The sequence below is a fragment of the Canis lupus genome, chromosome 2, assembly GCF_011100685.1.
Source record: "Canis lupus familiaris isolate Mischka breed German Shepherd chromosome 2, alternate assembly UU_Cfam_GSD_1.0, whole genome shotgun sequence".
Classification (NCBI taxonomy): domain Eukaryota; kingdom Metazoa; phylum Chordata; class Mammalia; order Carnivora; family Canidae; genus Canis; species Canis lupus.
Window position 1 is genome coordinate 75,779,144 of NC_049223.1, and position 23,889 is coordinate 75,803,032.

Genomic DNA, 23,889 nt, shown 5'->3' on the forward strand with positions numbered 1-23,889 from the left:
AGACTCCCTTCCCAGATGCAGAAATGATTCCAGAAGGTCTCCACTCCCCTTAGGGTCTTCAGGTGCCTTCAGTATGCAAGCAATTTTGCTGGTGCCTGAGCTCAGACCAGTTTTTCTTTACTTTTGAGGCTGACCTCATGCTGGCTAGACAACAATAGAGTAGTGGGGCGGGGGGATCAAGGGGTCTTCTGGGGCACACTCCAGGATGTTTCCAGCCATGACCTAACCCTCGAACCTCTCTCCATATGATGATGAGAGAGTGCACAATGCACCAGCACCTCATTTTTTTTTTTTTTATTTATGATAGTCACACACACAGAGAGAGAGAGAGAGAGAGAGAGAGAGAGGCAGAGACATAGGCAGAGGGAGAAGCAGGCCCCATGCACCGGGAGCCTGACGTGGGATTCAATCCCGGGTCTCCAGGATCGAGCCCTGGGCTAAAGGCAGGTGCTAAACCGCTGCGCCACCCAGCACCTCATTAACCGCTGACCTGTCACTTCTAGTTTCCTGAGTGAAACCCGATTTGCACTTGCGCTGCATGACTTTGTGGCATCTGCCTTCATCCAGCGCTCACATCTCCTGGACCTCGGGGCTCAGTGTTCAGATCCCTCCTTCACTTCATTCCACTCCATGGTGATGGTTTTAAATATCATCTCCTATTTTCTAATGCTAATGATTTTCTAAATTATATCTTTGATACAGACCTCTACCTTCCAGATTCGAATGGCCAGTTGCCTACTTCCATACTTTCACTCAGACATCTCAGAATTAACGAGTCCTGAACTCTGCCCCTCTGCTCCAAACCTCTCCCACCTGCAGGCTTCTCCCTTCCAGTGGCTTAGGCCAAAAACTTTAGAGCTGGTCCTGAGTCTTCTCTTTCTCTCTCGTGTTTAGCTCTAACTTATGAGCAAGTCCTGCTGGCTCCACCTTCGAAGCATGGCCAGAGTCTGGGACTCCAGCTGCCTCCACTATTGCTCCAGACCACCACCATCTCTGACCTGGGATAAGCCCCTGATCTCCCCACCCCCCAACTCTGGCCCTCTAAGCAGCCCTCAACACAAAAGCCCGAGTGGTCTTTTAAAAACGTGAGTCATGTCATGCTGCTCCTCTGCTCCAAGCCCTGCAAAGGGCTCCCATGTCACTCAGAATGAGAACCAAAGTCCTTCTTTCAGCCTATGAGGTTCTCCATGACCCCTCTTTACCTTGCTGACCTGGCCTACTGGCCTGCCCCTCACTTAGTCTGCTCCAGCCACCAGTCTCCTTGCTTTTCCCTTGGCACACTGGGCACACTCTCGACCTCTAAGAGGCCTTTGCAGTAGATGTCCCCCCTACTAGGGACTCTTCCACTGCTGGCCACATACCTAACTCCCTTATTCCTCTAGGTGATTTGCTAAATGTTTCTATCTCAGTGAGGCCATCCTGACCTCCCAATTTAACACTATAACCTCCACCCCAGCTCTACTTATTCTCCATAGTCTGTGACACTTCCTCACATGCCACTTCACTTACTTATTGTGCTGCCTCCGCTAGGACATATGCTCTACAGGGTCAGGGATCTGTCTTGTTCATGGAGATAAATTCAAGCGGCTAGAGCAGTGTCCAACACTTAGTAGGTACTCAACAAATATGTGCTGGGGTGCCTGGCTGGTTCATCGGGAAGAGCCTGTGATTCTTGATCTTGGGTCATGAGTTTGAGCCCCACGGGGGATTAAATATATAAGCTTAAAAAAATATACATTGTGTTGACAATGAGTATTTGTTGCTATGTCTGCCTTGCCCTATGTCCTCCCCCAGACCCGAGTATAAGACCTGATGAATAGTAGATCCTCAATAAGTGTCTGTTGGGTGATTCAATGGATAAGTTAGCCAACAGATGAATCAATTAATCAATCCAAGCATGACTGGGGGAAAAATGCTAAATATCTTCACAGATCCTTTGGGAGAGAGACTTTTCTTTTTCAAGTTTAATTTGTCCTTGAGATCTTTTTGGCCACGTTCTTCATTCTAAACAATTCTGATGCTGAGGGTAGGGACAGTCATTTTCTCTCTCTGGGGATGTTCTGGAGTGGATTTGGGGACAAGAGAGTGACCTCAAAATTATCTAGGGAGCAAGCCACATGGAGAGGTCGACTTCAGGAGAGAGTTTTAGAACATGGGGAAAAAGAGGAGGCCAGCAGGAGTTTCTGAAACCCACAGTCCACTGGAACTCAGGAGCCTCCTACCTACCCTCTGTGGAACAAGACCTGCTCCTAGTTCTACAAACCTGAGCATGGGCCACAGAGAACAGATATCAGAAAACACCTCCAGGAAGTGTTGGGACAACTGGAATGAGTTCTGAAACTGGAGGGAGAAAGATGGAAAGAAGAGAAGGGAAGTGAGAAGAGGAGGCAAAAGGGATAGGAAGGGGTGGCGGGGAGATGGGGAAAGTAGGGGTAAGTGGGCAAAAAGGGGGATGAAGAAAGGGGAAGAGACCAGCGGGGGCATGAATGGGAACGCTGGGAGGAGACAGAATGGGACCCATGGTCGTCATGGTGGCTCATGTGTGTTGAGCACTTAGCTGTGTGCCAGCTGCAGAACTGTGTGCTTAGCTAATGGCACCCTCACTCCCATCCCAAGGCGGTAGGCTCTGTTTTATTATTCTTGTTACTAGATGAGCATATTGAGGTCCAAGAGGAGCCAAGAAGCCCAACCAAAGTCGCATAAGTAGTAAGTAGTGGAGCTGAGATCTGAACCCCAGTGGACTGACTCAAGGGTCCAATTTTGATCTTTCCAAGGGCAGTGGGCAGCCATCGAAGGTTTTTAAGCAAAGGACTAATATGATCTCTCATGTATAAAGTGGATGAATAACTCCTCCCTCATGGGGCTGTTGTGGGGATTATCTTTGTTCATGCATGGAAAGCCCTTGGACAAATGCCTGGAGGAAGGGAAGTGCTCAATGAATAAAATTATCCTTCAGAGGAGGCTCAGGCGGGCCTAAGAGTTTACACATGGGCCTCTACTGTCGCCATGTGGCCACATTGTTGTATGACATGCTGCAGATTCCTACCCACTAACTTCAGAAGGGGCAAGACTGGACTGGGTTGGTGACAAGTGGCAGCTTTGGGGAGGGAGGAGCTCAGAAAGTAGTCTGTGTCCTGGGAATGAGGGTCTTTGTCAGCTGAGGTGCAGAACTCTGGAGTGGTCTGTTTTGCATATTCGGCCTTGGGTTGGAGACCAACTAGAGTGAGACGTGGTTCTCGCCCTAGAGGACCTCTTGGTCCGATGGGGAGTCAACATAGTTGGCTGTATTTGGGACAAGGTGAAGCCTCTTGGGTCCAAATCCCAGTCTTGCCACTTCATGGGCAGAACAGAACGTGCCTCGTGGGACTATTTTGAAGACCAAAGGAGGTAACATGGAAAGCACTGAGTACTATCGGCACTCCAACTGTGACCCGGTGGCACGCTGCCCAGCAAAGACTGACCAAGCGGCCAGGTCCAGAAGACACAGGTTCCAGCCCCACTATAGCAGCTGTCACTAAGCTTGCTATGGGACCCTGGGAAGTCACCTCCTCTCTCAGAGCCTGTTTCACCAGCCATACGGTGTGGAGTTTGGGCAAAATCACTCAGCTCTCTTCTTGCTCTAACTTAGTAAGCATTCTTTTCTAGACCAGTCCAGATTTCTAACCACCAGAGATGCAAACTAAGATCCAGAAGACCTGCCTCCACCCATTCACATACTTGACCTTAATCATCAGCAAAGTGGAGAGAATCGCTCAAGTCCCTTCAAAAACGGGGTGGCTGGGAGGTAGCTCCGGGGCCCTATGGAGATAATGATATGGGAGATTGTGTGACCAATGAATTGCAGAGGATTCTTGCTCCTCAAAATGTGGTCCATGGACCAGCATCGACATCACCTGGGAGCTGGTTAGAGATGTAGAATCTCAGGTCCTGCTCTGACCCACTGACTCAGAACCTGCAGTTTGACTTGACCTCAGGCTGTTCCGATACCTATGTATGTATGTATGTATGTATGTATGTGTTTATTTATTTATTATTTTTATGTATTTATTCATGAGAGACACACACACACAGGCAGAGGGAGAAGCAGGCTCTACGCAGGGAGCCTGATGTGGGACTCGATCCCAGGACTCCAGGATCATGCCCTGGGCCTAAGGCAGACGCTAAACCACTGAACCACCCAGGGATCCCCTCCTATACACATTTAAGGTGAGTTGGAGACATGCTGGTCTGGGGCAGCGGTTCCTAACCTAACCTTGACCACATAGTAGAATCACCAAAGCCATGTCCCTGAGCATCTCTAGGTATGGAACCCAGGCACCAGTGGTTTTTCAAAGCTCTCCAGGTAATTCCAATGTGTAGCCACATCTAGTGCCAGGAAGGTGAATGAATAATTTTTTTTTTTGTCAATTAAACTCAATGGATAGTAACTTTCTAGCACGTTCACCGAGAAAGATCTGATGTCTGACACAGGGGTAGAGTTTTGGGCACAAAGCTAAGTTATCACAAGAAGCTGGTCTTTATAGAGTCTTTACTCAGGGCCAGGTCCTAGGCTATCTGTTCACCAGCACGCTGTAATTTAATCCTCATGGTAACCAAGATATTATTTTCCCCTTTTATAGAGGAAGAAACAAAGAGGGCATGCCTTACCCAAGGCTACGCAGGCAGCAACAGAACTGGTTATCTGAATGTTTAACGATTGGGTTGACCCCTAGTGGTCTTCAAACTGTGTTCCTTGGAATCCTGGTTCCACAGAGGCAGCTGAGGAGCTGGTGTGGGGCATGGACAGGTCTGGGAGGCCTGTGGGTCATCTCTGGCACACCGGGCTTGGCAGACACTCCTTCTGGAGACAGCATTCCTTTGTCCGCCAGCCCGGAGCATTTTGGATCACGTGGTGCTGCCCAGGCCCTGACAGATGTTCCCCACTCCCTGCCGCCCAGGGACCCCAGGAACTAATCCTAATGGCGGAGGGCTCGTGGAGGGATTAGTGCTGGGGTAATCGGCACTACATCTGCCAGCCACTGGAGAACTGCACCTCAGAAGCCCAGGAAGCCATTCCCGTCCCCTGGCACATGGGGACTCCTGGAGACACTGGCCAGCCATGGTTGGGCCTGAATTGCCCTGTCCTTCCTGAGCCTTCCAGAAGAGGGTGAGTGGGGTTAAGAGTCTGGAGGGCCGGTGTCTGACAGGGTTGTTTCTAAGGCTGGAAGGGGAGGCAGTGGCCAGGAGAACGACCAACTGTCCTGATTTCCCCAGGCCTGAGGGATCTGGAACTTTCAGTGCTAAAATCATGACAGACCTGGGCAGATCTGGACAGTTGGTCGAGCTTGCAGGGTTTCTGAGCTCAGTTCCCCTTGCCTTTGAGGTGGAGCTTCATGAAGTGAAGCTTTGTCCCCTCCCCTCCTCATTCCCCCTCCTCATCTTCTAGCATTTCTGTCCCCTCCTCCTTTCCAGATTCCAGGATCCCTGTTGTTCTTTACTCCTCTGACTCAATTTTCCATTCATAGGGTCTCCTGAGCTGTAGACCCAAATCTTCAAGGAGCTGGAATCTTCCACACCTTGGAAAGAATGAAGACCCAGGTAAGGCATAGCCCCATGAAGTCTAGATCATTCCACATTACCTTCATTATCACCACTAACATTTCTAGAGTTTGGACTGTAGGCCAGGAACAGTTTCAAGTATTTTGCATATACTAAATTCTCGAAACCAGCCAGAAAGTACTCCCCTTCCTTCTCATATCCCCAGGCCTTTGGCTGGAGTGCCCTTGATTCATCCCCACTACCTGTTCAATGAATCTTTCCTCCCCCTCCCACCCAGAGGCTGAGCTCATGGGTCCCCCTGAGACCCAAAAGCTGTCTGCACATGCTCTGTTTACATTTCCTTCCCAGAGAAATGACTACACTAGCACCAGTTAGGCAATAGCTTTCTAGGGGCTTTGCATGCATTATCTCGTTTACCCTTACCTAATTTCTATGAGGTATAGGAAGGATGGTCACTTCCATTACACAGATAAATGGAGACTCAAAGAGGTGAAGTCATTCGTCCAAGGCCAGTAAGGGCAAAGTCGGCATCAAGTCTTGCTTTCCCTGACCCCAGAGCCCTTGAGTATGGTCACTCCACCATCTTGCTGGCTCTATGGGGGACAGATGTTGGCCAAAGGTCCTGTACCCTAAGGGCATAGGACTGTGCCCAACACACAGCTGACCCTTGGAAACTGTATTCTGGATGACTGACTGGACAAGGAGGGTTGCACCAGAGTGGGCAGGAGAAGGAGAATGGAAGTGAGTGTCTTGGGACTGTAGACCACCTGGGGAAAGAATGGGGGAGGCATAGAGTTTGGGAGAGTCGGGCTCTTCCGGAACCCTTCCCTTGCCAGCATTTTCCAGAGGGGAGAGAGTCTTAGTGGCTACTGCAAGTCAAAATGTGAGCAGCTGGTGAGCAGCTTAGACATTAAACACTGACCCCAAATTTGGGTCTATTGGTGTAAATCCTGAGATTGGAGATGGGCATGAGAGGCGGCTGGGCCTCAGAGGAGGATGATGAATTGGGGGTGCAGAGATCACAGTCATGTGGTGAGGTGGGGTGGAGAGATGCAGAGCACAGAGCTAGAATCCCAGGTCCGTCATGTGCTGTCCATGACTTCGGCAAGTCATTCAAAGTCTCTGAATTTCGTTCTGCACTTGAAAATGAGATGTTGGGCAGCCCCAGTGGCGCAGCGGTTTAGCGCCGCCTGCAGCCTGGGGCGTGATCCTGGAGACGCAGGATCGAGTCCCACATCGGGCTCCCTGCATGGGGCCTGCTTCTCCCTCTGCCTGTGTCTCTGCCTCTCTCTCTCGCTCTGTGTCTCTCATGAATAAATAAAAAATAAAATCTTAAAAAAATAGCTTTCTAAAAAAAAAAAAAAGAGAAAATGAGATGCCCACATCCTGGCCATGTCATGGATGTGTGTTAAGGGAGATTAGGTTGCCCTCCCACTGGGGCTCCCTCCCTGGCCCTGCCCCAGTGGCCCTTTGCTCATGCTCTGAGGGAAGCACCTTCTGACTTCCCTCTCACACAAACAATGCCAGAGAGCACCCCCTCCACTCCTTTTGGCTGAAGCGCAGTCTTGTGTCTGATGTCACTCCTGTGACACCTCGGTGGAGTCATCCTTATGCTCTTGGGCTCTTTAGCGGCTTAGTTAAAAAAAAAAAAAAAAAAAAAAAAAAAAGGAGGAAGTGTGTACATGCATTAAAAGGCACTTTTTTTGGTGTTCAGTTCTATGAGTTTTGACAAATGCACACAGTCCTGAAACCATTGTCAAGATACAGGACTGTTCTATCATCTTCCGAAAGTCCTTTCTGCTCCTCCATCCTCTAACCCATCCCTACGCCCCAGGCAGCCACTGAGTGGTTTTCTGTCCCTACAGCTCTGCTTTTTACAGAATGTTATGAAAATTGAATCACATAGACTGCAGCTTTTAAGTCTGGCTTCTTTCATTTAGCATAACGCATCTGAGATTCATTCACATGACTGCATCTATTTGTTTCTTTACATTGCTGATAAGTATTCCGTTGTGGGGATATAGTGGAGTTTGTCTCGACTATATCCAGTTGAGGGACTTTTGGTTTGTTCCCAATCTTTGGAAATTATGAATAAAGAATGGCTTCAATGGGAACCCCAGATTTAGAGCTGGAGATTTCCGGATGTAAATATAAACTCTTTACAAATAGTCCATCCTGCTCCAACAGCTGAAGACACGGAGGCCCATACAGGGGAAGGGACTTGTCCATAGTTAACACCCGACTCAGGAAATGGGGCTGAGATTTGAACCCAAGACCTTCATCTTGCAGGACAATGTAAAGTTCAAAACATATTTCCTGAGGATCTGCCAGTGCCAGGTGGAGTGCCAAGTGTTGCAGGCGTAAAGGCCAAAAAGGAACGATCCTGGTGTGGGAGGCACCTGCCACCGAGTAGGGACCCAGACAAAGATGCCAGTAGCAGCCAGTGTGGATTACTATTACAATGCAGTAAGGGGTGTGCATACAGCAGAGAGGAGAGGCCCTCAGTTCTACCTTGCAGAGAATGAGAAGGCTCTACGAATACCCATGGGTTTTAAGGGAAAAAGACAAGTTTGTCAGGTGGAAATGGATAGAAAGGGCCTCACAGAGGGGAATCACAAGTACAATGTCATGGAGAGGGGGATGAGGCATAAAGATGCAAGGGGGAAGAGAAGGAGGAGGAGGAGGAGAGGCAGGAAATGGGCCCATGGAGTCAGTTGGGGTCAGATTATAGCAAGCCTCTCTGGCCAGACTGGTTCCTGAAGGACAGTGCTCAACATGTGAGTGTGTGGGATTGGACAGAGGGACAGGGAATTGAAACTCAGTGAGACCCTAATGGAACAGAGCCTATAGAGCAGGTGTTGGTATGTACAGATGCTGGGTATGTTTCAGAGATGGCATACAGGTCAGTGGGGGACAGGATTAGAGTATTTGATAAATGGTTCTGAGATGACTGATTATCCACATGAAAAAATAAAATTATTTTCCTTCTTTTTAAAAAATACTTATTTATCTATTCATGAGAGACAGAGAGAGAGAGAGAGAGAGAGACAGAGAGAGGCAGAGACACAGGCAGAGGGAGAAGCAGGCTCCTGCAGGGAGCCCGACGTGGGACTCGATCCTGGGCCTCCAGGATCACACCCTGGGCTGAAGGCAGCACTAAACCTCTGAGCCACCCGGGCTGCCCTATTTTCCTTCTTTATACCATGACCAAAAATATATTTTTGTGTGTGTGAAAGTATAGAAATCTACATCTATAACCTCTGTATAAAGGCTTTTCTGAGTAGATAGCACACACACACACACACACACACACACACAGAGCAAACAAAAGAGACAATATTGATGAATTTGATTGGCAGCAACCAAAACCAAAACGAAGAACCCTCTATTCAACAATAATAGCTAACAGAGCTTACAATGGGACAAACAGAATGCACTTTATATATATTAACTCACTAAATCCTTACTAATTTACGAGGCAAGCACTGTTATCACTTCCTTTTTACACGTGCAGAATCAGAGGCACAGAGAGGGTGACTTTCTTAAGGTCACGCAGCCAGGAAGTGGCTGAACTGAGATTCACAATTTGGCAATCTGGCCACAGATTCACCACTACACTATTCTGGCCCCGCAACAAGGTATCATAAACGCAATGTGAAAAGACAAAAAACATGAGCAAGAGTATCCAGAACTTACAAAGAACTCTAATAGTAATACAGAAAATTGAATAGGAAAAAACAGGCAAAGGATAGGAACAGTCTATTCGTAGAAAAGCAAACCCAAATATACACAGTAAACACAGGAAAAAGGGTTCAGCCCTATTAATTAAAAATAGAAATGAGAATCACAGGTCGTGGGAGTGTTACCTGGAGCAACAACTTTGGAGAGCAACTGGATAGTATCTAGTTCAGCTGAAAAAGGCCACACTTGACCGCCCAGATATTTCATTGCCCGTCACAGTGCTCTCAATTCAAATGCATAAAATAGGCACTTAAAAAAAGATTTTAGGGGGCAGCCAGGGTGGCTCAGCAGTTTAGCGCCGCCTTCAGCCCAGGGCCTGATCCTGGAGCCCTGGGATTGAGTCCCACATTGGGCTCCCTGCATGGAGCCTGCTTCTCCCTCTGCCTGTGTCTCCGTCTCTCTCTCTCTCTGTCTCTCTCATGAATAAATAAAATCTTTAAAAAAAGATTTTAGGGGTGTCTGGGTGGCTCAGTTGATTTGGCGGCAGCCTTTGACTCGGGTCGGGATCCTGGGGTCTTGGGATTGAGCCCCAGGTCAGGTTCCCTGCTCAGTGGGGAGTCTGTTTCTCCCTCTCCCTGTGACCCTTCCCTCTGCTTGTATTCTCTCGCTTTCTCTCTCTCTCAAATAAATTAAAAAAAAAAACTTTTTTTTTTTTTTGTATTTAAAGAGAGAAAATGAGGGGGCGAGGGACAGAAGGGATGGAGATGGGAATCTGCAGGTGGTGCGAAGAGGACATTATCTCCACCTAGAATGTTTTATTTTCCCCTAGCCATGCATTTGTCAATTATTTATTAGGGTCTGCTATGCTCCAAGGACTGTTCTAGGCACTTGGGGCACTTGGGGCACCACAGTGAGCAAACACGAACCCCTGTTCTCTATGGGATGAGATGGACCAACCAGAAACTAAATGAGTGACTGACATGGTATTTTTTTTTTAAATGTAAAGAATATCTTTACGATATGGTAAAATGTTAAGATCTAAGAAATTTGAGTGGTGGGTGCCCCGTCCTTGGAGAACTCACACTCCCCTAAGTACATCAGCTACTGCCTTAGGGAGTTGGTCTTGTACCACAATGGACACTTGGACAAAGTGCCGTGGAGGGGACCTGGATGAGGAGAGTTGGGGAAAGCTTCTCGGAGGAGGTGGCACCTCAGCTGGCCTTGGAGATTTCACTAAGTACACAGGAGAGAAATGGCACATACAGCAGAGGAAACAGGCTGTGCAAAGGCCCAGAGGTGCGGAGGTACACGTGTGGCACGGCGTTGAAGGGGTCATCCTGGAAAGAACCTTGGTTTTCCAGGCGTGATATTTCCCCCACGCCCTGGGCTCTCCTGATGTCTGGGTGAACCTAAGGTATAGTAGGGGGTCCCTCTCTCTCCTCCCTCTGGCTGACTGCCGTGGGGGCTGTGCCCTGTGTCCTTCCCCTTCCAGGTGGGCCGGCAGCCCCGCCTGCTGAAAGTGAAAAAGAAGTGGCTCTTCCCAGCTTCCTGCAGCTTCTTCTTCCTGTTATCTGTGGTTATGACCGGCTGCTTCCTATGGCAGTACCACCTCCCCAAGCTGAAGACCAGTGAGTGCACAAGCATCCTTGAGTTTCTCCCCCACCCGCGGGTCCTGTGGGCCGTAAGCTGACCTGAAGGTGTAGGGGTAAGAAGACCCCAAGATTTAGACTCAGAAACTCTGGCCTTCATTCTGACTCCAACCCTCACTGGCTGTGTAGCTTTGGGCCAGTCACATGATCTTTCTGTGTCTTGTTGCTCTAATGTCTAAAATGAGGACCCCATTGCCACGGGGGTTTCCCTAAACTACCCGGTCTGGCTGTAAAACTCAGGGTCCCCCAATAAGGGCGAATGGAGTTTTTCTTGCCTGGTCCTCTGCCCTCATGATAGGATCTTCAGGCCCTACCCCCCTTTAAAGGTCCTCCCCCAGCTATATCTAAGACCCTGGGAGGAACAATGAGGTGTCCTTGGACAGACGCTGCCATTGCTTGGAGCCTCTCCATCTGGGGGCTGGTCAAGGCTTGGCAAATGAGCCACCACTGCTGGGCATATCCATCAGGCCCTCTGTTGCTATAGCAACCCCTATGCCCTCCAACCTGTCGAGATCCTGAATCATCCAGAATCCCAGCTCTCTGCTGAAGCTGAGGTGAATGCCTCTCTCCAGTCCTCTTGTGTTACAGATGCCCAAGGCTCAACACGGTGGCCTGGGCTCCCAAAGTCCCACAGAGATACTTTGCAGAAATGGCTCCTTTTATTTTCTTGCTGGCCTTTTCTTCTCCCACCCAACCCATTCTTTCTAGGGTAAATTCCTTTACCAGGGTTTTCTTAGACTCTAAAGCCAACAGTCCCCAAGTAGGTGGGTCAGCTTGTCCTCTAGGGCCATGCTTCTCAAACTGTCAACCTACCAACCTAAAGTAGACCAGTACTGCTGTAATGCGGTACATACAAATGAAATTAAATGAAAAAAAAAAAAGAGAGATTAAATGAAAAAAAGATTATAAATGCCCAAGTTTTAAGATTCAACACATAATTACTCCATCAAATTGCTATAGAAGTTTCTAAATGCGTGTTTTCAAATTTTCTCCTTAATTTGTCACAAATGGGAACCAAACAGCTCATGGACCTGCTCGTGTGGGCACCACCTGAGAGGCTGTTAAAAATGAGGATGCCCTGGGTCCACCCCTTATCTACTGAATCAAATCTGCATTTTTAAAAATAGGGTCCATACCCAGTGTGGAGCCCAGCATGGGGCTTGAACTCATAACCCTGAGATCAAGACCTGAGCTGAGATCATGAGCTGGATGCTTAACTGAGTGACCCACCCAGGTGCCCCTCAAATCTGCATTTTAAGATTCCTGGGTGACTTTTTGTACAGGTGCAAATTACTGCAGGGCCGTGGGCTTGAGCCCTACCTGAGTCCCAGGCGAAACAAACTGGCTGAGACCTCCCTACTCCAATGATTAAACCTATGTCAGGGATTTGTTGAGAGATCTTCCCCAAGGTTTGTAATTTTTCTGTTTGGGACCATATCGGTTATCTAATGCTGAGTAATAAACCACCCCAAACCTACTGGCTTGGAACAAAGTGATTTATACTTCTCGTGATTCTGTGGGCCTGCTGACAGTTCTGCTGCTGGTCTAACCCGGGCTCTTTTCAATTCAGGAGACAAGTCACCACCCGGGGAAGTCCCTCTATGTACACACCTGCTCCCATGGCCGCTATTCCAGGCTTATCCACGAGGGGGCAGTGTTCCCAGGGAGCAAACTGATCAAGGCCTAGTTTTGGAAGGCACCCAGACAATTCATCCTGACAAAGTCACAAAGTCAGGCAGATTCAAAAGGTGGGAGGAGTTGGATGAACTTATGGCCATGGTGAGCCTCCCACAGACTGGCTGCTCTCAGTTCTGTGTCGTCTCGGGACATAGTGGGGGGACGCCTTCACGAAGGGTGCGGCTCCTAGGGGCCCTTACACCCTCCCCGCTCCTCACTGTTCTTCGAGGACCCGGGGAGGTCTGGGGCGGCTGCAATGATCTGTCAGCCTGAACCCCGTCCTGCTAGGGCCCACATCTCCCCTGAGGTTCCCGGGAAGCCATACTCCTGGACCAAAGCAGAATGGGACTGAAACCTGCTATTTTGGCCCCACAGCTCTGGTGACAGAAGGCACTGTCCCTTATGGTTTAGGCCTGAAGCCCTAAGTGGAGCCCAAGTGCACTTCTCCACCCAAATATATGATCAGAATCGGGGAAGCAGACACAGACAGGTAGACAGACATGGCTGAGCCAGCCCCAAGGAGCCAGAATTTTTCTAAGGCAGCTGACTACATGGAAGGGGGATGCCAGTCATGTAAGAGAGAAGGGCTGCCAACCAGGAACCGTGGCCTAATTGGTATTTTGAAGGCCAAGCATCACATGTGGGCATGGACTGTCCCTTCTCTTCCCAGGCTGACTCTGCCTTTTGCCCCTTGCTGCTCATAGCAGGTCGTTGTGCCCTGCTATCTCCCGGGGAGGCTGCTGCCAGCTGGGAGGGCTGGCCCCGAGGCACGGCTCTGCCCTTTGCTGCCACCGTCCCATCTCTTCTAGGATGACCCCTAGACTCCTATCCTGATCTTTGTCCCCCACTCACCATGTGATGTTCCCTCCAGGTTCCTTGGGACCAGAGGTGACCTCTGCCCCTGTGAGAATGTGTCCCCGGCACCCTGAGCCTGTGCCCCTGGCCCACCCTCTCCCTGTGTTGAAGGAGGCCCTGGAAAAGGTCAGTGATGACCCAAGAGGGGACTGGGTGTGTGGGCTCGGCCTGGGTGATGAAGGGGAGGGCATAACCTGTGCGCTAGCAGTGGTATTCATGCATTCATTCAACATACAGTTCTTGAGCACCTACTCTGTGCTAGGCACCAGGGCTATAGCAGGAAGATAGTGTCCTGCTCTAAAGAAGCTACTAGTCTAGAAGTGACAGAGTAGTCAACACAAATAACATCTACAACACGGGAAAGAGTGAGGATAGGGGACATTTGGGGAATGCAGGGATACAAAGAATTGGCTTTGGGGTCAGGCTAGGCTTCTGGAGCGAGTGGTGTCTAAGCTGAGACGTGAACAAGTAGGAGATACCTAGAGGATAGATTCACGTGACATTCATGTGACAAGGGAGCTTGGAGGAGTGACACGCATGCTCTGGGCAGAGGGGCCAGCATGTGCATAGGCCCAGAGGCAGCAGAGTGAAGGCAAGGGACACACAGAGAACTACAGGGAACTTCAGGCTGGCGGGGCCAGAGGTGGGCCGAGGAGGACAGAGCCCCTATCCCAGAGGCCAGCACAATACGATTAACTGCCCCCACCCCCCATGATGCCTTTTAGCACCACATGATGGCTTAACACTAGAGGGGGCTGCCAGCCAGCCCCAGCCTGTGCCACTCAGACCCCACCCCCTGGGCCACTCACATCAGGAGACCGACAAATGGACAAATGATACATGACCAGAAGTACAGGAGCCAGCAGCATGGCACAGGGACGGGACAGGCGTCCAGGACAGTTGAAGGGACAGGGGGTGATGTGTGTCCACGTGGGAGAAGGTGTGAGCCAATGCAGGGAGACACCATCACTGTCTGCAAATACAGGACAAAGTTAGCAGAGGAGAGGGAGCAGAAGGGTGCTGGGAAGCTCCAGGGTCATAGTAATGAAAACAGAGCAGCAACGATAACCACGGCTGCCCTCTGGGGAGCGCCTAGTGCATGGTGGCTTCTTTCTAGGAATGCTTGGGAGGCCCCGTCTACAGAGGAAGACACTGAGGCACACAGAGGCAAAGCTAGCACCGGCCTGGGAACCACAGGTGGACGGAGCTCTGGGTTCCAGATCTGTGTAATCACCTGGCAGGCCGGTCCAGCAGTAAGTTAGGAGCTAGGGCTGGCCTTCACGTGGGCTTCTAACCCTGACTCCATGAACCTTCAGCTGCTTAGGGCAAGTCACTTTGTATCTCATGGATTTAATCTTCTCATCTGTAAGACATGGAGAAATGAGCACTGAACTTGTTATGAGACTTAAATGAAACGATGCGTGAAAATCACTTTATATGACACCCGGCACATTCCAAAAGTCCAACAAACCTAGGAGTTCTCACCATCACTGCATTTCATTATTGAAAACAATGTCTTTTCAATAAATGTTCAAAGAGGGCCTAGGGGCCCTCCTATAGTGACTTCTCTAACATTAGGAGGTGAGACTAGCCTCCTGGGGGTTTTCTAGGGCATCAGAGGGGGGTTCAACTAGATGAGTAGTTTAACCCCTCCCTCTTTTTACATTTCGCCAAAGAAATGTTTCTTTAAACAAAAATCTTCATGAGGAAGCCCTACATAGAAAACACGTGTGGAGCTGCACTGGTTGTAACTGGATGGGGGTCCCATCCCAGGGGGTATGAGAACCTGAGGTCTGGAGGCTCCAGTGACAGTGGGGAGAGAATAGAGGGGGTCAGGACAGGGCTGCTGTGTGCAGGGTGTGGTGTGGGAGTGCGCAGGGCATGAAGAATGAGTGGAGTGTGTCTCTGTGCCTGTACTTGAGCCTCCTGCTCCTTTCCTCCAAGGTGGACAGGATCCTGCGTCAGGCGCTGTCTGCCCCGGGCCTGGCTGCCGTGTCTGCAGTTGTCATCCACAATGACACTGTGCTCTGGACTGGGAACTTTGGGAAGAAGAATGGCTCAGATCCGGCCTCTGGGCCCCCCAACGAGTACACCATGTACCGGTCAGCCGGGTGACCTCCAGGGTCCTGTGGAGCAGGGCAAGAGATGGGAGGACAGGGGAGACCTAGGAGATCGGGGGACTCAAGAGAACCATGGCTAGGGTTCACACTGCCAGGGGCCTTTATGAAGTCCTGACGATTTTATAGATGAGGAGACTGAGGTCCAGAGTGGACCAGAGGGTGCCCAACATCACACCATGGTGGTAAGAGGTCAGGAAGAAATTCCTTCTGGAGAGTTCTGAGGAGCTCAAAACCTCCCTAACCAGAAAAGTTTCCCTGTGTCCCACCCCCAGCCCCTTCTATCTGCCACAAAGGGACTATAACCAGTTCCTGGGCCCTTGCCCCTGATCCCTGTCAGTTGGCAGCAGTGGTCCAGGTGGAAGAAATGTGGGACCCTCTGCTGCACATCCAGAGTCTCCCTGCCTAGGCGCTGCCTGTGGGATCCCTAAAGCTGCCCATGCAAAGTGAACATACTCACACCCAGAGATACTGTAAGGACTACAGAGGTTCCAGTCACACTGCACCTGCTGTGTGCCAGGCATGGGGCCAACAATTCTATTTGCTGTCACCGCTGAACACTTACTACCTACCTGCCTGGTTTGTTGCCCAATCTCATTCAATCTCTCCTACCACCTATGAATGGACAATGAAACTGAATCTCAGAAAGATCTAATACTTGCCCAAGACCACTTGGCCAACCCACATCTGTTCCAGAATGGGAAGGGCCTGGGTTATGGCCTGGAATGGGGTGGGTGCTCAAGAGTGTCCACCCACCACTGTGGTACGTTCTCAAACATCCCAAAGGCAGTTCTACAGAGGCTGGTGGATTTCTGTCTGAGGGCCTGGGTAAGGGTGGGCTCAGTGCTTTCCTAGAACACTACAGAGTTGGGGTGTGGAGGTGCAGGGTGGATGTGGGTGGTGGGGCCAACCGCATTCCTCTGCACCCTCGTGCCCTAACACTGTCCAGGATCTCCAGCCTCTCCAAGATCTTTCCGGTCCTCATGCTATACCGGCTTTGGGAGGAGGGCATTGTGGCCTCCCTAGATGACCCTCTGGAGCGCTACGTCAGCACCTTCACCATCAACAACCCGCTGGGCATGGCGTCAGCCCCTGGACAACAGAGCCTGATGGACGGGCTGGAGGAGGTGGGCCCAGCCCCAAGGCCTTCACCGGTCACCCTCCGAAGGATGGCCAGCCAGCTCTCAGGTGAGCAGCTCTGAACTTTCCCAGCTCAACCCAAACTATTTCAGGTGAGTTCTCACCCAGCCAGGCTGGCCATACCACCCTCTCACCTGCCCTGGATGGTGGGCCAGGGGTAGATAGATCTGGCAAGGTAAAAGCTGAGGTGAAATCTGGGAGTTTAGGGGCAGCCCAGGTGGCTCAGTGGTTTAGCGCCACCTTCAGCCCAGGGCGTGATCCTGGAGACCCGGGATCGAATCCCACTCGGGCTCCCTGCATGGAGCCTGCTTCTTTCTCCCTTTGCCTGTGTCTCTGCCTCTCTCTCTCCTCTGTGTGTTTCTCATGAATAAATAAATAAAATCTTAAAAAAAAGTCTATCTGCAAAGAAAATTTCTGTAAAAAAAAAAAAAAGAAATCTGAGAGTTTAGATCAAAGGGACAAATCAAGATCAGGTGGCAGGTTGAAAGGCAAGATCTGATTATTAGGTCAAGGACAAGCCAATTATTTGTACTCAGTTCTACACTGAAGACCTAATTTCCCTCAATATACAAAGATTGCCTACAAATCAATACCAAGACCAACAACCCAACAGAAAAATGGCTGAAGAACAGGAACAGAATAGACAGCTCACAGAAAAGTACAAATGGCCCTTACGACTACTAAAATGATGATCAACCTCATTCATAACAAAATGTATGTAAATTAAAACCACTGAACAAAACACCCCCCCCACCACCACCACCATCAGGCTGGCAAAGGCCAAAATGGTGAGTGTACTAAGTTGGTGAGGTTAATGGTGAAATAGGCCCTCTTATCCATCCGTGGTGGGAACTTAAATTGGTGCAACCTGTATGGGGGACAATTGATAACATTTATCACAATTTAAAATGTATATATCCTTTGACTCAGCAATTACCCTTGTAGGAAATTCTACAGAAGCATTCACACGTGAGTGTTACGAGGTAGGCACACATTCATTACAGCCCTGTTTGTAATAGTGAAAAGTGGAAACACTTAAAGATAGGAGAGGGGTATACAATCAAGATGTAGCCCCAGAAAAAAGGGTAACAATGCTATGTACTGAGATGGAATAAGACATAATGTTAATTTAAGTAAGGAAAAAGCTCAAACAGTATATATTATATGCTACCATATGATAAAATATGGATAAAATAATACACACATTTAGTGCATACCTGTGCATGAATGTATATATGTAAGAACGTATAATGTACATATTATATAACACACTTATGTAAACCTAATGAATATACACATACCTTGCCATTCTATCATCTCGAAAGGCCTGAGGTCTCAGTCAATGGACATGCCTGGTTATCTCTTCTGAGCCCAGATGGTGTCCCCAAGGCTCAGCGAGAGGATGGAGCCTCCCAAATTAATTCAGGCAGGACAGGATCAGTCATCGTTGTCGTCTTCTTCTTTAAAGATTTTATTTATTTATTCATTAGAGACACAGAGAGAGGCAGAGACAGAGGCAGAGGGAGGAGCAGGCTCCCTGCAGGAAGCCCGATATGGGACTCGATCCCGGGACTCCAGGATCACGCCCTGAGCCAAAGGCAGACACTGAACTGCTGAGCCATCCCAGGTGTCCCTTCCTCATTTTTTTTTTTTTAAGATCTATTTATTTATTTGAGAGAGAGAGTGAGCAGGGGGAGGGGCAGAGGGAGAGAGAAAAGCAGACTCCCCGCTGAGTAGGGAGCGCAATGCAGGGCTCAATCCCAGGACCCCAGGATCATGACCTGAGCTGAAGGCAGATGCTCAACCGACTGAGCCACCCTGGCGCCCCAGCATCAGTCTTCTGGAGGGAAGGCGGCCCAGTGGTTAAGGGCACAAGCACTGAAATTCCAGCTCTGCCCTTCCCAGCTGTGTGATCTTTGGCAAGTCATTTAACTTCTCTGAGCTCTATGTTTCTCTTCCATTTGCATAATTAGTGGGGATTAAATGAGCTAATGAGTATAAAACACTTAGCAGAGCACCTGGCACACAGCAAGCACTTGTCAGGGTAGCTTTGGTTATTCTATAGCCAGGGTTAGACCCAGGTTCAGTGGGGTCTGATGTGGATGTAATTCTGGGGGTCCTTTTTAAGGGTACATCATTAAAAATTCAAAATTAGATACAGGCCTTGGAAGGGGCCATGCAGGTGAGGAACGTTGAAGCTTAGGCTCCTCCAGCCTCCTGTTAAATCCACCCCGGTTGTAACTCTGACTCTAGCGCTCCCTCTAGGGGTGTGTTGTGGATTCTTCTTTAATCCATACCCAGGGACCCAAGCACCAAGTGCTTGGTTAGTTTTAAAACATTCTACACATCTTCTCCTACAGTCTCAGGGGCCCAGCTGAGCCAGTGGCTGCCTGAACAACTCTGTTCTAGGCTCTCAAAGTCTTTCGTGATGGACTCACACTATAATCTATAAACTCTCTCCCATTCCTGGAGCTTTTCATCCATTCTCCAGGTTAAGCCTTCCAAACCTCACAGGGAAACCACTGCAGGTGCTTAAGTCCATTTAAAGATGGGCAAGTAGAGGCTCAGAGAGGTAAAGTACACGGTTCTAGGTCGCACAGCAAGAAGTGCCAGAGTCAGGGAGTGCCTGGGTGGCTCAGTCAGTTAAGCATCTGATTCTCGATTTCAGCTCAGGTCATGATCTCAGAGTTGTGGGATTGAGCTCCATATTGGGCTCTGTGCTGGGCGTGGAGCCTGCTTGATTCTCTCTCTCCACCTCTGCCCCTCCCCTTTCCAATAAAAAAAAAAGAAGAAAAGAAAAGAAAAAAAAATTAGAATTACCAGAGTTAGAGTCAGAACTTAAACTCAGGACTCCAGACTTCATCTCCCAGTTGCTTGAGCCAAAAAGCTCTGAGTCACCCCTGATATCTCCAATCCCCACACCCTCCAAATCTCCTCCAATAGTAAATTCTGTTGGGTCCCCACTCAAAATATATCCAGAATCCAACCACTCCTCACCATCTCCACTGCTAGCACCCAAGTCTAAGCCACCATCAATTAAACATGGATTCTCAAGTCTTCTTACAGACTTCCTTGCTTCTGCCCCTGCCCCTCAAAAGTCTGTTTTTAAATAGCAACTAGAGCAACCTGATAAAATATAGGTCAGTCCTCTGCTTAAAACCCCTGCAGTGGTCACATCCCACTCAGAGAAAAAGCTAAGTCCTTCTAGCACTCTCTAGCACCCCATGGCATATCCCTGTATCTCTCAGCTCCAAAGTCTCCCTCTTCTCACTCTTCTTCAGCCACTTTGGCTGTTCCACACTGGTCCCCAAACATGCCAAGGCACTGTTGACTCAGGGCCTCTGCATTAGCTGTTCCTTCTGTGGGAGACACTCTTTCCTCACACTGCTGCGTGGCTCTCCCCCTCACCTCCTCCAGCTTTCACCTCTCAAGGGTCACCTTCTCTGTGAGGACTTCCTCTGGTCACCTTGGATAAATAACAATCCCTCCCTTCTTACATGCAATTATTTTTCCCCACAGCATGAGTATTTATTTATTATCTTCCCCTTCACTTGAATAGAAACTCCTTGTGGGCAGGGACTTTATCTTGCTCACTACAGAACCTCCAGGTCCCAGAACAATCCTTGAAACAAAAGGGATGCTTGAAACCCATTGAGTGGAAGGATGGAAAGAAGCCCAGTCTTGTGATCCTTCTAAGACTGGTTGCATTCAATAAACAGTAAATTCCAAGTGGGCAGAGGAGTCAGTTCCACAAAACCTGTTTGAGTACTGACCTCAAGAATTTTGTGGAATCAGACCTCTATGGTTGATGACAATTATTTTTGAAGGTTACTGCGACCAGACCCCATGCTAAGCATTTAAAAATTTTGAGAGAGAGAGAGAGAGAGAATGAGAGAGCGAGCGAGCACAAGAATGGGGGAAGGGGCAGAGGGAGAAGCCGACTCCCACTGAGCAGGGAGCCCAACGCACTGCTCAATCCCAGGAGCCTGGTATCATGACCTGAGCCGAAGACAGGTCTGAGCCACCTGTGCTAAGCCAGGTCTTAGTCACCCTATGCTAAGTATTTTATTTCAACTAATCCTCAAATGAGCCCTATGATATAGGAAATTATTTCCCTCGTGTTACAGATGAGGGGACTGGAGCTCAGAGAGTTAAGTGACTTGCCCAGGAAAACACAGCTGGGATTAGAGTCCATGCTAGACGACTCCTTCTGCTTCTTCTTCTTTAAAGATTTTGCTTATTTATTGATGAGAGAGAGAGAGAGAGAGAGAGAGAGAGAGAGAGAGAGAGAATGGGGCAGAGACACAGGCAGAGGGAGCAGCAGGCTCCATGAAGGGAGTCTGATGTGGGACTTGATCCTGGGACTCCAGGATCATGCCCTGGGCTGAAGGCAGGCACTAAACCGCTGAGCCACCCAGGGATCCCCTTCTTCTTCTTCTTTTTTTATTTTTATTTTTATTTTTTTAAAGATTTTTAATTTATTTACCAGAGATACAGAGAGAGAGAGAGAGAGAGAGAGAGAGAGAGAGAGAAGCAGGCTCCATGAAGGGAGTCTGATGTGGGACTTGATCCCGGGACTCCAGGATCACACCCTGGGCTGAAGGCGGCGCTAAACCGCTGAGCCACCGGGTCTACTCTCTTCTTTTTTTAAAGTGGTTCTGTGGTCCTTATCTTTCAATTCATGGAAGGTGGGGGAGGGAGTGCACCCAGGGACCCACTTCCAGCTGGCCCAGCAGGTCTGATCACTGCTCTTCCCCAGGGCTGCCTAGAAGGCTCCGGTCCACTTCACTGCTGTGGAGGGGCAGCACCCAGGAGGCCCTGAGCCTGCTCAAGGATGATGTGCTGGTGGCAGACCCGGGAACCAGGTGAGGAGTGTGTCTGATGCCCCGACAACATTAGGAACCTCCCGAGGCGACATACCCCTCCTAGGAGAGAGCCTGTGTCACCTCATCGTACAGAGCTGGAGCCAGGGGAGACCTCAGGGATCCCTGAACGCATCCCCTGTTCCACAGCTGGGAAGACAGGCCCAGACAGGCGGCACAAGGCAAGGGGGAGGCTGGGCCCATATCCAGTTCTGTGTGAACCTTGTATTCTGTTAATACATCAACTCAACTTTTTTTGAGCATCTACTCAACTGAGATATAGCACCTAGCTTTATTTTTATTATTATTATTAGATTTTGCTTATTTATTTGACAGAGAGCACAAGCAGGAGGAGCAGCAGGCAGAGGAGAGGGAGAAGCATGCTCCCTGCTGAGCAGGGAAACCGATATGGGGCTCCATCCCAGGACCTCGGGATCATGACCTGAGCCAAAGGCAGACACTTAACCCACTAAGCCACCACCCAGGCACCCCCAGCACCTAGCTGTTGAGGTACAGCGGGGAACAAATGTAAAGCAGGCTGCTCCTCATGTAGTGTGCATTCTTCTGAGTGAACAGAGGATATTTTTATCAGTGAACAGATAAACAAGAGAAATACAGATTTTGCCAAGTGCCATAATGGAAATAAATGGGACGCTGATGAGACGAGGAGTGGATGCAGTAGGGCTTGGGAGAAGGGAGGGGGTCCAGTCCTGCCTCCTATTTGTTTGTTACCCTTGAACTCCTGGCTGCCTGTCATTTTCACCCCACAACAGTCCGCGACTCTAGTTTTCCATTTGATGAAAATAAATCATACTAAAGTGTAAGGAACCAATAAGACTTGTTTACCACTAAAAAAAAAAAAAAAAGACTTGTTTACCACCTTTCCCAGGTGCATTGCTGAGTCCAAGCTGCTGTGTGCCCCTGGGCAACTCTCTGCCCCCCTCTCTGGCTTTTAGTCTTTCCAGGGGTAGGATAGTGACTTGTGTGCAGTGACCTGTGGAGTGTCTGCTGGGTCTGACCACGTGGGATGCAGCGAGGCAGGCTCCTCCTCAGCCGCACCCAGTCCACATTTCACACAGTCTGGGTGGGTGGCTCGGGGCTCCTGAGGGCCACGCATCCCAGTTTCCACCGTTCGTTCCTCTTGCAGGTGCCACTACAGCACGCTGGCCTTCTCGCTCCTGGCCCACGTCCTGGCAGCGCACACGGCTCAGGGTGACTACCAGCGCTGGGTGTCGGAGAACGTGCTGGAGCGGCTGGGGATGGAGGACACGGGCTTCGACCTCACGCCGCGCGTGCGCGCCCGCCTGGCGGCCGGCTTCTACGGCAGCGGGCGGCCCGCGCCGCTCTACGACCTGGGCTGGTACCGGCCGTCGGGGCAGATGTACTCCACGCCCGCCGACCTGGCCAAGCTGGCCATCGCGCTCCTGGGCGGCGCGCCCCAGCGGCTGCTGCGGCCCGACGCGGCCAAGGCCCTGCTGGCGCCGCTGCTGGCCTGCCCGGGCGCCTACTTCGCCGACGAGACGGGCACCCCGTGGGAGTTCCACGCGCAGCGGGGCTACCGCGTGGCGCGCAAGGACGGCGACCTGGACGGCTACGCGGCCTCCCTCTCGCTCGTGCCGCCGCTGCGCCTGGGCCTCGTGCTGCTCCTGGCCGGGCCGCGGCCCCCCGGGCGCGACCTGGTGGCGCGGGCCTACGACGCGCTGCTGCCCGCCCTGGAGCGGGCCCTTCGCGAGGCCGAGCCCCGGCCCGCCCCGCCGCCCAGCGCGCGCCCCTTCGCCGGCTACTTCACCTTCGCCAACCTGACCTTCTACGAGGTGCGCCCCGGGCCGGCGGGCGAGCTGCGCCTGCGCCAGTTCGGGCCCCGCGTGGAGGCGCTCGTGCCGCCCGCCTTCCGCACCCTGGCGCTGCGCCACCTGCGCGGCCGCGTCTTCCAGCTGCACGTGGCGCGCGAGTTCCCGTGCGCGCTGCCCCTCGGGGCCGGGGCCGGGGCCGGGGACGCCTGGCTCTCCCTCGAGGCGCAGCACGGCCAGCTCGTCCGCTTCTACCCCCCGGACCGCCACGGGCTGTCCCCCGGCTTCGACGTGCCGGGCCTCAACACCTACCGGGTGCTGCGGCTGCAGCGCAAGCCCGCGCTCCAGGCCCCGTGACGCGCGGCGCGGCCCGGCCTTCCCCGGCCTCCCTCGCCTCCTCGGTCCCGCGGGACTGGGAAGGGGGGGCGGGGCGGGGCGGCGGTTAGAGACCCCCTGCGGCCGGCGGAGCGCGGCTCTGCTCAGGGCTGTGGCCTGCGGACCGCGGACCGCGCCGGGGTTGAGCTGTTCGTTCTCCATGGGGGGGAGGAGTTAAGCGCAGACACTGCGAGGAAGCATCTCG

The 23,889-nt window shown here is 50.8% G+C and overlaps 1 protein-coding gene across 1 annotated transcript; it reads left to right on the forward strand.

The window, feature by feature from the left end:
* Positions 1-795: 795 nt before the first annotated feature.
* LACTBL1 (lactamase beta like 1) lies at positions 796-23,666 on the forward strand. Its single transcript, XM_038529595.1, has 8 exons — positions 796-1,085; positions 5,505-5,577; positions 10,712-10,847; positions 13,417-13,526; positions 15,345-15,502; positions 16,467-16,705; positions 21,417-21,522; positions 22,667-23,666. The coding sequence occupies exons 2-8, from the start codon at positions 5,566-5,568 to the stop codon at positions 23,664-23,666; spliced, it is 1,761 nt and encodes a 586-aa protein (XP_038385523.1). The 5' UTR covers positions 796-1,085; positions 5,505-5,565.
* The last annotated feature ends 223 nt before the right edge of the window (positions 23,667-23,889 follow it).